Source organism: Antennarius striatus, chromosome 13 (genome assembly GCF_040054535.1).
Source record: "Antennarius striatus isolate MH-2024 chromosome 13, ASM4005453v1, whole genome shotgun sequence".
NCBI classification, from domain to species: Eukaryota; Metazoa; Chordata; class Actinopteri; order Lophiiformes; family Antennariidae; genus Antennarius; species Antennarius striatus.
This window is the reverse complement of record NC_090788.1, coordinates 1849823-1863891: the sequence shown is the minus strand read 5'-3', so window position 1 is coordinate 1863891 and position 14069 is coordinate 1849823. Positions and strand designations below refer to the sequence as shown.

The 14069-nt window shown below is 44.8% G+C and overlaps 2 protein-coding genes across 3 annotated transcripts in view; one reads left to right on the top strand and one right to left on the bottom strand.

The window, feature by feature from the left end:
* The first annotated feature begins 1512 nt into the window (after positions 1-1512).
* Positions 1513-4764, top strand: LOC137605775 (histamine N-methyltransferase-like). Its single transcript, XM_068330495.1, has 7 exons — positions 1513-1600; positions 1756-1901; positions 2066-2118; positions 2867-2974; positions 3066-3196; positions 3276-3369; positions 3702-4764. The coding sequence occupies exons 2-7, from the start codon at positions 1756-1758 to the stop codon at positions 4061-4063; spliced, it is 894 nt and encodes a 297-aa protein (XP_068186596.1). The 5' UTR covers positions 1513-1600; the 3' UTR covers positions 4064-4764.
* atp2a3 (ATPase sarcoplasmic/endoplasmic reticulum Ca2+ transporting 3) overlaps positions 4740-14069 on the bottom strand; it is a 29439-nt gene continuing 20109 nt past the window's right edge. The window contains exons 9-22 of one of the 2 annotated variants that reach the window (XM_068330494.1): positions 13388-13476; positions 12512-12614; positions 11815-11946; positions 10910-11026; positions 10595-10813; positions 10190-10525; positions 9139-9359; positions 8855-9057; positions 8704-8789; positions 8491-8624; positions 8271-8388; positions 8059-8176; positions 7865-7904; positions 4740-7780 (exon numbers count right to left, since the gene is read on the bottom strand). In XM_068330494.1, the coding sequence (XP_068186595.1) occupies positions 7900-7904; positions 8059-8176; positions 8271-8388; positions 8491-8624; positions 8704-8789; positions 8855-9057; positions 9139-9359; positions 10190-10525; positions 10595-10813; positions 10910-11026; positions 11815-11946; positions 12512-12614; positions 13388-13476 (1881 nt within the window). In that variant the 3' untranslated portion in view covers positions 4740-7780; positions 7865-7899. The remainder of the gene's footprint in view (positions 7781-7864; positions 7905-8058; positions 8177-8270; positions 8389-8490; positions 8625-8703; positions 8790-8854; positions 9058-9138; positions 9360-10189; positions 10526-10594; positions 10814-10909; positions 11027-11814; positions 11947-12511; positions 12615-13387; positions 13477-14069) is intronic. The other variant, XM_068330493.1, reaches the window with a different exon arrangement.

The window sequence follows — 14069 nt, the reverse complement described above, 5'->3', positions numbered from 1 at the left end:
TTCCATTATATTATATCCATTATCCATCCATTATATTATACATTATATATCATAAATCAATGGATGTTTGGGTCTTTGGTGGTCTGTGGGTCGTCATTGACCATTCTCAACACCCTTCACCTTGGCCTCTCTGATAATTTTGTTGGCCTGTAGCTCCTGACTTTTATGAAAACTGTGTTTGTGGTTTTTCATTTCCTCATTAGGTTCCTCAGAGTAGAAACTGAGAGCTGAAATCAGATCGTTTTTTGTATTCTTCCCCTAATCCCTGATGTTGAACAATCTTTTCTTTCAGGTCATTTTAGAATTGTTTTGCAGCCCCCATGTTTCCACTCCTCACAGGAGATTCAAAGAGGAACTGCATGAAAGCAGCCACCTTAAGTACCTTTTCTCATCATTGGATGCACCTGTCTATCAGGTTCAAGGCTTGATGAGCTCACCAAGACAACCTTGTGTTCCAATTAACCAGAAGAAGTTACAGGTGTTCAACTTAACAAAATGACAAGGGTGCTCACTTTTTTTTCTGGTTTCTACATATATACAGGTCTATGAAAATGTTTGGCCGCCCCTTACAAATTTCCATTATTTTCCATTTATAAACCATTGGGTGTTTGGATCAGCAACTTCATTTTGATTTATCAAAGAAACTGATACAGTACTTTTACAGAAATGAAACTAGATGTCCAAGATGCAAAAAATGATATTAAACAGGTGCAAAAATTGTGCTTCTTCCACATCACTCTCCCTCACAGCTTCACTGTTTGCAAAGTAGAAAATCTCCAGTATTCTAAAGTATTGTAAATATAAAGGGCAGGTTAGATATCGGCCTATACTTTGAAAAAAACATCAGGGGTCAATTGTTAGCTTTCCAAGAAGCGGTTTAATTACAGCAAAGTTACCAACTGTCAGGGAATATTTGATTACATCTCAGAGGATAGCGTTTAACAGGGGTAAAGTGTACTTTCCATTGTCATCAAAATTGGGTTGAATTATTCCTGCAGGCACATATGAAACAGGCTGACACGGGGAAGAGAACATGCAACGTGAGTCAATAAAAGAGATACTCGTTGTCGTCACTGGAATGGGTTTTGCTTCACTGAACAGACGCTAACAGGCAGTACTGTCCACAGATATCCGTCTGTGGGCTCCACGCTACTTCATCTGCACCCCGTAAGGTGTGCTAGAAAATTAGATTTGAGCTCATTGTCAAAGCAAGAGAAGAGTACTTTGAAACATTTAGCTCATAAGTTCTTGACAAGCACAGTACAGTCCTGAACTTAATTGAAGGTGACTACACAATCCACCCCACAAATGAACCCAACAATCAGGCATTGTGACTGATCTTCAGGCATTGTGACGTTTTAATTAGCTTTATTTGAAGTTAATTTTGTCAAGGCGGCGAAGGCGTCACATCAAAAGTTTCTTTTTGCCGACCGTCACGTTCTCTAGCTGTGTTGAAGCAAACGTCTCAAGGGGGCTGGTGTTCAGACGGGGGTTGTTTTTTTATTGGATACATTTTAATTCTGTCCCGTCTTAAAACAAAGCTTCTGTTGGACTTTTCACCACTCAGCTGATTCCTTCCGATACACAACTGCAACTACGTGTAAGTAAAAAAGTGGATTCATATGTACACTTCATGTTATAGAGGTGATTAAATGTAATTTTTAATACATGTAGTAGCAGAATTTAAACAAATTAAGATGGAACACATACATTCTTCATATCAATGTTTGGGATTATATCATTCTTTGTCGACAGATGCCGGTCATGATATCTCCACTGAGGAGTCTGCTCACCGATGACAGCAGGTACCAGAAAGGCTACCAACTTTTTCTGGACCGCTCCACCGAGATTCAGCGCATGCAGGACTTCATCAACAATCAGCTGCCAGATATAATGTCCAGGTAATCTACAGTTACATGAAACTGTTCATGACAGGAGACGCCAGAGAAGAGGTGCAGTCAATCTAAGCTGATGAAACAGCTGATAGGTTTTAATATACTCTACGGCAATGTTCCACACATTGAGCACAGAAGAGACTGAAAATATTTCTCTGTTCTTCCCTCAGCACTATAAATGGAAAATCAAATCTAAACGTTATTGGAGTTGGAAGTGGGTCCGGTAAGAACACACACTAATGTCGAGGAGGTGATTGCTAAAAGCTAAAAGCTGCTAAAACTGTTCACACAACTGTGCTTACATTACAAGGTTTGCAATATTGTCTGTTGGCCTAACTTCCTTAATCTTTACTTCCAATGAATTTTGATGAAGAATGAGAAAAAAACAACACAAAAACAGTTTTTTCTCTCTAAACAAGTTATCCAATCCAATCCACTTTATTTATATAGCACAATTTAAATTAACACAAGGTTTGCAAAGCGCTGCACAGTAACTTGATAACAAACAGAACAGACCATCAACATAATACAGTTAAATAAAATATCAAATAAAGATCCAATTAAATAATTTAAAATGAGTTAAAAGTGGAAATAAAAATCAGATAAAAACAATTACAATAATGTGGAAAAAATACACAAAACACTCTAAAGGGAAAAGAGGTGGGTTTAAGAAGAGCTTTAAAATATGACAGTGAACAAGCCTGCCTGATGTGCAGCGGGGGCCCATTCCATAGTTTAGGAGCTGAAATCAAAAAAGCGAGTTCCTCTCTGGGCTTCAGCATGACTTTAGGCTGTGTTATAAATGTATAAAGTTATAACTGTGTAATATAAGTGTTATATAAGTTATAAACAGTATTTATTAATATGCTAACACGTGTGACGTCTGGACCAATTACAACAAACCCCAATTAAGAACAGCCGCCGACTATCTTGTGCTTTTGTGGCTTTTAAACCTCTCTTGGTGCCTCCAGGTGAGCTGGACCTCAAGATGTTTTCCGCGCTCCATCTGAAGAACCCAAAGATGAGGGTGGACACTGAGGTGGTGGAGCCCAGCCCCCAGCAGCTGAGTGAATATGCAGGTAACTTTTTTTTTATCTTTATTCAGCTGGGAAGATCCAAGACACCAGGTCTCTTCTTCTATGGTCACATTTTCTACTTTGGTTATTCCAGATTTGGTGTCCCAGACTCCAGATTTGGATTACATCAGCTTCAACTGGAACGAGATGACAGCCGAAGAGTTTGAGGCTCATTGGAAACAGAAAAAGATGACTAAGAAGGCTGACTTCATTCACATGTTACAGGTCGGGTCACTTTCCTGAACCCCACAGAGCGTCCGTCTGGAGTCAGGCTCTCATCTCGATGTCTGTGACGAATCAACAGATGATGTATTACGTGAAGGATCCAGGAGCCACCATCAACTTCTTCCACAGCATCCTCAACAAGAATGGGAAGCTTTTTATCAGCCTCCTGACAGGTGGGTGGTCAATCTGGTCTTCAGTTATCAAAGCGATCTTTTTTTTTTTTTTTTCATTACAAACAAAAAAACTTTGCAGTAAATACATTTCAATTAGTCACTCCTTTTATAGCATTTGGTGAAAATCATGAATCTGGATTTAACTGGGGAGCACAAAATTTAGTTTGATTTTGGCACCCCCTACTGGTGAATTCAGAGAACTTCACCTAAAATAAAGCCAAACAGAGTTCATGTTTCTCACCTGAATGATTCTGATTGTGAGTGTGTTCACATCCAGCTGTAGATGCGGCTCTGCCTCCGTTCTCGGTGTGATTCCGCAGCATCTCTTCCAGGTGATAGCGGTTGGGCCAAGCTGGACAAGGCCTACGGAAAAAGGTTTCGTGAATCTGGGATGGCCAGCGTGTTCATGGATGACGTCAAACGGCATCTGGACGCCACAGGGCTGAGCTACCAGAGCTACCTGCTGCCGTCTAAAATCGACATCACCGAGTGCTTCACCGACGGGAACGAGGATGGAGAGCTGATGCTTGAATTTCTGACTGAGGTGCTGAACTTCAGTCAGGTCTGCGCGCCAGAGCTGAAAGCTGACGTCATGGAGTTACTCCGTCACGGCTGTTCTGAGCAGTCTGATGGAAAAGTCCTGCTTAACAGCAACTATGAGATGGTGGTCATAGATCAGCTTCCCCAAATCTGATAATATAAGCATCTCAATCTACCGGATGGAATTCAGGTTCTTCACACAGAGGCATGACTGGAATCCCAGGAGCATCATCAGGACGCATCGCCCAAAAAAAATGAACTTTAAAATTACAGCAGATTAAATCTTAGTTTAGCAATGTCCATGGCAATACATTGTCAAATTTAATCACCAAAACTGACTATCAAGAATCAAAATTACAAATAGAGAAAACCTCGTTTTCACTTCATCGAAAAAGATGTTGGAAAAGCAGATTAAAAATTGTTTTAAAAAAACAATAAAATTGAAATTTTAAAAGCATAGGTGACATAGGGTGTTTTTTTTTTCCTTGCAGAAAATTCCAGAGGCTTTAATAGGATAACATTTGGTTTTAAGTGTTTAGTTTGTGCAAGTATTAATTTAAAACATAATTGTTCTTAATCCTCTCTCCTTCCTGAAGCATGGAGGTTTAATTAATTCTAAACTGAGCTTCAGAGTAACATCAAGCTTCACTCGTCTGTATAATGAGTTTCTCTCTAGTAGCAATCAAATGTTTGACAATCTGTTATTTTAGGGTTTTTCTTTAAAGGAATCCAGCTGCTGCACACACCGGACCCGGAACAGGCTCAAGAATACGCACGGGGGAAAAAAATCATTTAATTTCAAAAATGCATGGAAAAAAAAGAAGACAATCTCTAAATAAATAACAAGATAAATTATCTTTATTTTCGTGTCTTTTTCCTTTATAAAATGATGTGTCCACATTTAATATTAACAAGGCAATACAGAGAATCCTTTTAATTTCTCAAAGGCGGAACTCGGGTTCTAGAGACCGTTTGTCCACAAAGACAAAGAACGATTGGAACCATTGATCAGATGTTATTGATCTGAACCCGATCACACCTTCACTGATGATATCAGGTAGAGATCAGATCCTAAAGGGTCTCTAGAGCCCGTATCCACACCAAGCCCTTCAAAGTACAATCATAAAACTTCATTACCCAGGATTCACCGCTGCACACTCAGTGTAAACCACAGTTCATTCACAAATTCTTGAACATTCTCATACTGGATAGCCGTCACTGAAATGCTCAGCGTTACCGTCACTAATTAACATGAAACATATTCTCTTCCCTAAAGTGAAATACATGAAACCCCAGCAAGTGGAAAAACGGGAATGATGAAGAAACAAACCTCTTTATTCTACAAATAAAAGAAATATAAAGGAGATCCTTAGATACCATGTGCACAAAGAAAAAGTCCGTCTGTTGTGGGTAAATTTCATTACGGCGGTTTATCAAAAAAATATTTATACTGTATAGGTTATTATTACAGTAACAAGTTCCATGCAATCATGTTGTCATTTTTCTGTACAGAGTTGAGGGTTCAGTAGTTAATAATAAGGCCAGACAGACCTCTAAGTGGCAGCACGTTACAGATCCATGGAGACCCAGGATGGAGACAGAAGGTGCTGATGGGAAGGGCAAACAAAAAAAAACTGAAGGTAGCAGCCGTTTATGTCAAGTATCACCAAAATCACGCCTTTATTTACTTGAGATAAAATCCAGCTTCTGGTGTGGAGTAATACGCTCTGCTGCCGCTGGAATGAAAAGGAACGGTCCATCCACAAATGAAAGCTCGAATGTCAGTTCACGGATCAAAAGCCTCATTCTAAATGACATTTTAAATGAAAGATGGGAATATTGGCAAATTATTTAAATTTTCAACATGCTTCAAATCATTAAAAAATATATATTTTTATGAGTTGCTCCTGTGAACCCACATTTTAACGCCACATCAGACGCTGACCTTTCTATTTCTGGATGACCTGTTTCTCATACTGTCAGAGGTCATCAGGCTGTGGCGTTTAAAGCCTCCATAGAGGTTTTTCCTGCTGTACGTTTCCAAGAATGACCTCACGGAACATGTGGGACTGGCCAGATCTGGATTAAATAATGTCAAGCCATAGAAATGCGAGTTTTTACAACTACAAACAGTCCTGTGAGCAATCGGCCCGCTGGCCTCTACTGCTGAAGTGTTGGAAGGACCTTTCTTTAAAACACGCTCTACGTCACCACGTGGGAACCTTTGCTGCTTGTTGAAATGAAGTCTGGAAGCAAGAAAAGGAAAGTTTAAATAAGAAAAGATCTGCAAAGCATCAAAAATTTATTTAATTTAAAAAAAAAAAAAAAAACTAGCACTAATATCTGTTTAAATCGTTGCTTCGTTGAAAATCAGCTGACGTGGAATGCGGATTGTATCCGAAAGCAAACACACAGCGCCCCCTTCAGGCGGCAGAGCGAAACGACAGGGCCGAGCGAAAAATCCGTAAGATTTAAAAAGCACAATCCAACCTACCCCCCCCCCCCACCCACCACCAACACCGTGGGTTCAGTTCAGTCAGACATTAAGATTGAGTGTAGAAAAAAAAAAAAAACGGGGGACGGGGGTAAAACATTCATTCCGACCACATAATCCAATGTGGGGGTGCGGCGGGTGGCGCAAGGCAGAGAAGCGTGAGTCATGAGTGATGGAGGCCGACGCGATAATTTGTCATTCTTTAATCCACTTCAAATCCGCCTGCTGTGACTCAGCGAGTCAAATAAGTTCAAGTAAAGCTATGTGCACACACACACACACACACACACACACACACACACACACACACACACACACACACACACACACACCTTAATGCTGGTGCGGGGGTAGCTGATTGATCAGCAGGACGTTGCTCTAAGATGACGATTCAGCTACAAACTCCGACGGCGGCGCAGCAGACGGACATTAAACTCAGGCTTAACTTAACCTCCTAAGGAAATCCTCGCCTGGGTGACAGACGTCACCCGAGCGAGGATCTTCTGTTATATCTTTTTTTAATCTTAACACGACCGAAAGTTCCTCCAAATTAGAGCCAAAGAAGCGTCGAAGCAACGCAAAGATATTCACACCTTCAGGTCGGGGCGGGACGCCCCACCAGACAGGGAACGCCTCGCCCAACTTCACGCCCGCAGAGAGAGATTAAGACAGGAAATAGAAAAACAATACCACACCATGTGTAACTAATGGGGGTGTGACTTTGGATATGGGGGTGTGGGGGGGGGGCAAAGAGCAGTGAAGGTGCAGCAGTGTTGGCAAACAGTTGCAGTCGTGTCGCGCCGACGAGGTCGTGTTTGTGCGGAACTAGCTGGGATTCAGTACCAGCGGAGCAGTGTGGGGGGGTGGGGGTGGGGGGGGGCAGAAGTAAAGGCGGCACCCCCTGATAATATTTTAACGGTGGCTTCGTGATTTCACCTTCCCAATTCCCGTTAAGTCTTCCGTTCGCCACCCTAGTCGGTGTTCCTTCTCAGTCTCCTTCCTCGCCCTTTGACCCGCCCCCCCCCCCTAAATTACTACACCACTATGTGTGAACGGCACAGTCAAAACACCAATGAGCAGAAATCTTTACAAAGCAGAGCACCGGGTTGGTGGGGGGGTTGGTTTTCAAGTCGATTCACACTTTTTGGAACGAGGATGGATCCAAACACTCACAGAACGACTCTCTCTAAGCCGATGCTCGTTTCTACGGGGTGTGTGTGTCGGACATGCAGGAATAAGGATGGATGGGGGGGGGGCAAGAAAAGGTTGGTAGCTCCTAAAGGGAAGAGGACAGGCATGTCTAAGTGTGCGAGTCTGTTGGGGGGGAGAAGTTCTAGTCGAGCTGCCGTCTCCTCCGGAAGTTCTTCTCTTCATCAGCTGCAAGAGAGGAAAATGTAGAGAAGGTGAGTCGTTCCATCGGGTTGGTTCTGGGCGGGGTGGAAGGCGTGAGGAAGGAGATACCTTTTCCCAGAAGGTGAGAATTTTAGAAGAGGAATTTAGGCTGAATTAGACATGCAGAAGATGGGGGGAAAAAAAGGGTAGAAGAGATTTGTCAGTAAAAATCTGGTTCTTGAATTCAAACGTTTTCACTCGTTCTATTTTAATTTTTCTGGTTTTATTCATCGTAAATGTGGACCGAAAAAATCTTTACATACCTTCTAGGTGGTTCCTGGATATATATTTCAGTGTCTCATCCAAGATGATGACTGGGATGGAAATTTTGAGGACCACGATCCACTGGGACCAGCGTAAGGGGGTCACCTGGAAGATTAACTAGAACCCAGGGAAACGCAGTGAGCTGCTGGCTTAAATGATGTAACGGAGGGACAACGGAGGGATGGAGAAAGGGAAGGAAATGGTTACCCACCGGCAGAGGCTCGACGTATAGGATGAAGAAGTGGAGGGACAGGGAGAGGATGATGGCTCCCAGGAGCCAGATGTTGACCCACGGAGGCATCCGGACCAGAGACTGGTTCTCAGACAAACTGGAAGTGGGGGGAAAAAAAATGGATCCTTATAAATAAGATTCTTATTATTTTACCATTTTTACATCATCATGAAACCAGCGTCTCCATCATGTCACCGACCTGTTCAGGGCGTTGAACATCTCCACGGTAACCAGCACAGACAGAGCCATGGTTGTCGGGTAGCGGGACTCGAACACCTCACAGTCTATGTTCTGGAACAGGGGGTTGTCCTCGGTGCACTGCATGAAGTGTCTCTGCGCGTAAACACACAGGTCTCGATTCTTTTTCCATTTCTGGACACAAATAGACCCGACCGGTCGATCCGTTACTCACCAGCTGGTAGAACGACACCTGTGGGCCTTCCTCATCAAACAGGTACCACCATGTGGCGGCACTGACTGTCCCCAGACCCACGTATCCTACAAGAAAAACACAGTTGGAGGTGGTTTTTTTTACATCAGGTGCCGTTTGGTGCTAAAATGACCTCCAATGGCCAGATATCTGAAGAAGAGCCAGCCAGAGATGAGAGGCTCTTTAGCGTTGCGGGGGGGTTTGCTCATGATGTCCAGATCTGGAGGGTTGAAGCCCAGGGCGGTGGCGGGAAGGCCGTCCGTTACCAGGTTGACCCACAGCAGCTGGACGGGAATCAGAGCCTCGGGGAGACCCAGGATGGCCGTCATGAAGATGCTGGAGGAGATCGGACATCAAAGTGACGATGAGACGCGTTCGGATCGGATCGGCTCGGCGGTCGAACCTCCCGTTCCTCACCAGACGACCTCGCCCACGTTGGAGGAGATGAGGTATCTGATGAACTGCTTCATGTTGCTGTAGATGGCTCTGCCCTCCTCCACCGCCGCCACGATGGTGGAGAAGTTATCGTCAGACAAAACCATCTCCGAGGCAGACTTGGCCACCGCCGTGCCGGAACCCATGGCGATGCCGATCTCGGCTTTCTTCAGGGCCGGGGCGTCGTTCACGCCGTCTCCTGTCTGGGACAAGAGAGGATCCGTCGTCGTGTCACTAACCAATCAGGAAGTAGGGACAACTTCCTGATTGGTTAGTGGCAGAAACAAAAACTTTTTTTTTTTTTATTTAAATTAAAAAAAACATTTGAATTTTTTTTTTAAAAAATGGCTGAAATAAAAAGATATTTTTTTAATTAATAAAAAATAGATGACTAAATTTTAAAAATAGCTGAAATAAAAAAGATTTTTATTGAATAAAAAAAATTAATAAACATAAATAATAAATTAGCTGCAATAAAAGTATATTTTTTATTTAATAAAGACAAATTACAATTTTTTTTAAAAAAAATTTAAATAATGGCTGAAATAAAAAATGATTCTTTATACAATAAACTTTTTTTTTTAAATGCCTGATATAAAAATTTGTAATGCATCCATGACCCCATTTCACTTTTTTTTTTGGGTGGGGGGGGACAAGATCAATATTTGATGAAGCTAACAAGAAGAGAGGAGAGAAAACGAGCTTCTCTCTCATTATGTAAAGTCGAATTATCTCTTCGGATCCAGGCGGGATTAAGCCGAAGCTGAACAAGTGAGATATATTAACAGTTGTGGGCTGTGGGGGAGTCAGTCTGATGGGTAAACGGTGATACTGACGTCCCCCTCCCTTCAGATTAAACCCTCCTCTCAGATGTTTGTCAGACAGGAAGCAGCGGAGCGGATGAGAGATGACAGCTGGCTTCATCTCATGCGATCTCCACCAGTCAGTTACGTAAGGCGCCAGAAGAGGAGGGGAATATAAAGTACGAGCCTCGGAAAGAACCCGAGGAAACTTGAAGGGTTCGTTTCCTCACCATGGCAGTGATCTCATCAAACGACTGCAGGTATCCCACGATCTTGGACTTGTGCGCCGGTTCGACCCGGGCGAAGCAGCGCGCCCGTTTGACGGCTTCTCTCTGCGCGTCGGCGGGAAGGTCGTCGAACTCGCGGCCCGTGTAGGCCTTCCCCGTCACGTCCTCGTCCTCGCCGAAGATGCCGATCCGTTTGCAGATGGCCACCGCCGTGCCCTTGTTGTCGCCCGTGATCATGATGACGCGGATGCCCGCCTCGCTGCACAGCTTCACCGAGCCGATCACCTCTTTCCTGGGCGGGTCCAGCATGCCCACGCAGCCGACGAATGTAAGGCCGACCTGATGGGGGGGGGGGACGTTTAGATCTTTACCAAAAGATAAGAACATCTTTGGAAATTAAACCTGCACCTCGTATTGAATGAACTTTCTGGAATCCTCCAAGTCCAAGTCTTCTTTCCGGGGGGGGTTGTCCAGCGTGGCCAGAGCCAAACAGCGTAAGGTGTCCCTCCCGGTCCCCCACTCCCTGATCTTCGCCATCAGCTGGTCGCGCAGATCCGGCGTCAGCATCACCTTCCCGGTCCCCACCCGCAGGTACTGACAGCGCTCCATCACGCTCTCCGGCGCACCCTGGGGGGGGGGCGGGTGGAATCGATGAAACGATTACCAGAAGTGATGGAGCGTTCACCCACCTGTGGATCCGATCGGTTTTTATTTCATCCCTGCCTTGATAAACATCTTGCTCTGGGACCCCAGCTTGTTGGGGGTGCAGTAGACCGACATGGACTTGCGGTCGCGGGAGAACTCCAGGGTGAACTCCTTCTTCATCAACTGTCGGATCACCTGGAGGACGGGAAAGATGGGAGGGAAATGAGTGGAAGGCGACAAAAAAAAAAAAAACACAGCTGTCAGATGCGGCGTCGGCGGATGACGGGAGAGGTTGGACGGCGGCGCTGACAGCTGACGGTTTGACGAGCGCTCAGCCACCTCGTCTGGATGTCTGGCTGCTGCTTCTGTCTGAACACAAAGGCCTTCAAACATCATGTGGGTGATGATGAAGTTAGCCACCATGACTAAAAGAGGAGAAAAATGGCAAACGCTGCTCAGAAACATCCCCGTTTCCTTCAAAAGAATTATCAGGTGTCGTGTCTCGTCTGACCACTAGGGGTCGCTACAGTTAAAGTGTTGGTTCTGATCCCCCGTTTGCGAGCAGGTTCTAATCAAAAGGTTCTAATTCTGACATCACACCTGAGACTTCAAACCATCTGATTGGTCGATCTCATTCTAACAAGTGAACCGTCGACATTTCGCCTCCGAAACCCGACGATCTCTCCCTGAACTCCAACACGTCTTTGGCGCTGACGTTTAGCAGGTTCTCGTGTTGCAGAATAAACCCCGTTCTGTTGACTCACTCGCGAGTTATACGCGAGTGAAAACCATCAGCTGGAACAAACGCGACACACAGCGACGTGACGACATCTCTGCAGCAGACACACCAACTGTTAAAGCAAACACGATCCAATTACACACTCACCTGGAGTACAACAAACTTGATTTTAACACAAACAGGATTGATCTACTGATTTATCGTTGCGCGCTCACGACTGCAGGACTGTAAAGGGGTTGCGTACCGCGTTGCAGGATCCGGCCCGTTCCACCTTGCTGAGTCCCGACAGGTCGGTCTTGAAGACGTTCATCTTCTCCACCAGGGTGGTGAGCGCCGTCTCTGTGGCTTCGCCCACTTTCTCGTAAACCCCTTTGGCCTGAGAGACAACAGAGACGCAGGAAATCCCAGAATATTATCTGGATTTCAACTAAAGTTGAAATGCAGAAAGAAAGAATCACAAATGACTTCCTGTTTGCGTGTGTGTCATCTCAGCAGGATGCTTAACGGTTCTGTTAATACTTCCGTAGTACTGGTGAGACGGAGCAGCGGTTATGATGCTAAAGCGATCACACAGCATTTGTTGGTTTTCTGTCGGGCGTCGACGGCAACAAAGCGCCGCGTCGACCTCCATCGTTCAAATGCTCTGCTCCACTTTTTCTGCACCGATTTAGAGCAATTTGATCTCTTTTTAAAAAAAAAAAAAAAAACGTACAAAATTACTTCTGTTCAAACGTTTCAGCAGAAAGCGAAACAATAATTCGAGGAGAACAAGTTGAAAAGTACGTAATCCCCGGGTGTCTCTCCTCCGCACGGTTGCCGTGATACCGTGGTGATGACAATGAGTGAGAAAAGCAAACCAAAGAAGATCAGAGTAGAAGTAGTGTGTGTGTGTGTGTGTGTGTGTGTGTGTGTGTGTGTGTGTGTGTGTGTGTGTGAATGACCTCGTTGTAGTCCAGTGAGGAGTCGTTGCACAGCGAGCAGACGGTCGCCAACTCGATCAGTCCATCATAGTCTCCACACTGGACGGGCCTGTCTCCCTTCAGTCTGAGAGGAAAACACACACACACACACACACACACACACATACACACATATCACCATCAATGTCAAAACACTTCACAGCTCGCTGCACCTGAGACACATCAACCTCATCAACATCCACGAGGAGGGAACGCGGCGCGTTTGTTTAGCCTTTTGAGAGCCGACTGAAGAATCAGTGGTTGGACAGAAGTAAACAGAACGTGTGTGTGTGTGTGTGTGTGTGTGTGTGTGTGTGTGTGTGTGTGTGTGTTCCTGACGAGCGATGCTGCATGACTGCGTGACAACCAAATATCCCTTCTCAGAGGAGACGGCAACCGTTGCTAGAGAAGCTCCCACACAATAACCCACACTCGCTCCGTTACCGAATGGTCACGCAGTCAGGAGGCTGTGTGCACCGAACGGCGCCAAAAAAACAACAAATAAACAGGTAAATAAATAAACAATCCACATGAGCCCGCCCCCGTCAATCAATAACCCCACTACCTGCACCCCCACACAAGATGAAACCTTCTAATATGTGATTTTATTTTATTTAACTTCGTCATACCCCACGAGGAGTGTGTGATGCATTTATTGTGTGTGCCTGGTGAGTGTGTGTCACTTTAATTACACACACACACCTCAACACGCCACAGAAGCGTCCCACATCACCTACCGCTTCCCTGGTTGTCATAGAAACCGTCACATGAAGCTCAGCCGGATGGTTTCTGGGTAAATATTTAGCGCTGCTGTAATAAATCTTTGCCCATCGTCACGCGTGACACGTGTGCACTCACATTTGCCCCTCGGGGGCATACGTAGAGCCGGTGATGGAGAACTCATGGAGGTGGCACTTTGAAAGTTCCACCTTGTCTGCAATGAGCATCTAGAAGGAAGAGGAGAGACAAACAGAAGCAGGACGATGAGATTATGGGATGAAACCAGATGACCTATCACTGTGTGCTACATGCTATATGTAGCTTCATCCTATGCTGAGATACACTATGGTGTTAGTATAGCAGCACAACATTACACAGCATTATATGCTATCTTAAATTGCTGTGTCATACTATGTGCTATGCATAGCATGACTCAGCATTTTAATGAAACCTGGCAGAGGGACATTAACCCCAACACAAAACCTAACCCCAACCCTTAACCCATAAATCTAACCCCTAAACCCTAATCCCTAATCCTAATCCCTAATCCGACACCTAATCCCTAAACATAACCTGAACCTGTAGACCTAACCCCTAAACCAAAATCTAAACTCTAACCCTAACCCAACACCTAACCTCTAGCCCTGACCTTTAAAACCAAACCCTAACCCCAAACCCAACCTGAACCCCTAACCCTAACCCTAAACCCAACCTGAACCCCTAACCCTAACCCTAAACCCAACCTGAACCCCTAACCCTAAACCCAACCTGAACCCCTAACCCTAACCCCAAACCCAACCTGAACCCCAAACCCTAACCC

Coding starts and splice junctions, on each gene's coding strand:
- LOC137605775 (XM_068330495.1), top strand. CDS start 1,756: ATGCCGGTCATGATATCTCCACTGAGGAGTCTGCTCACCGATGACAGC. Junction 2,119..2,866: donor TGGAGTTGGAAGTGGGTCCG/GTAAGAACACAC, acceptor TGGTGCCTCCAG/GTGAGCTGGACCTCAAGATG. Junction 3,370..3,701: donor TTTTATCAGCCTCCTGACAG/GTGGGTGGTCAA, acceptor CATCTCTTCCAG/GTGATAGCGGTTGGGCCAAG.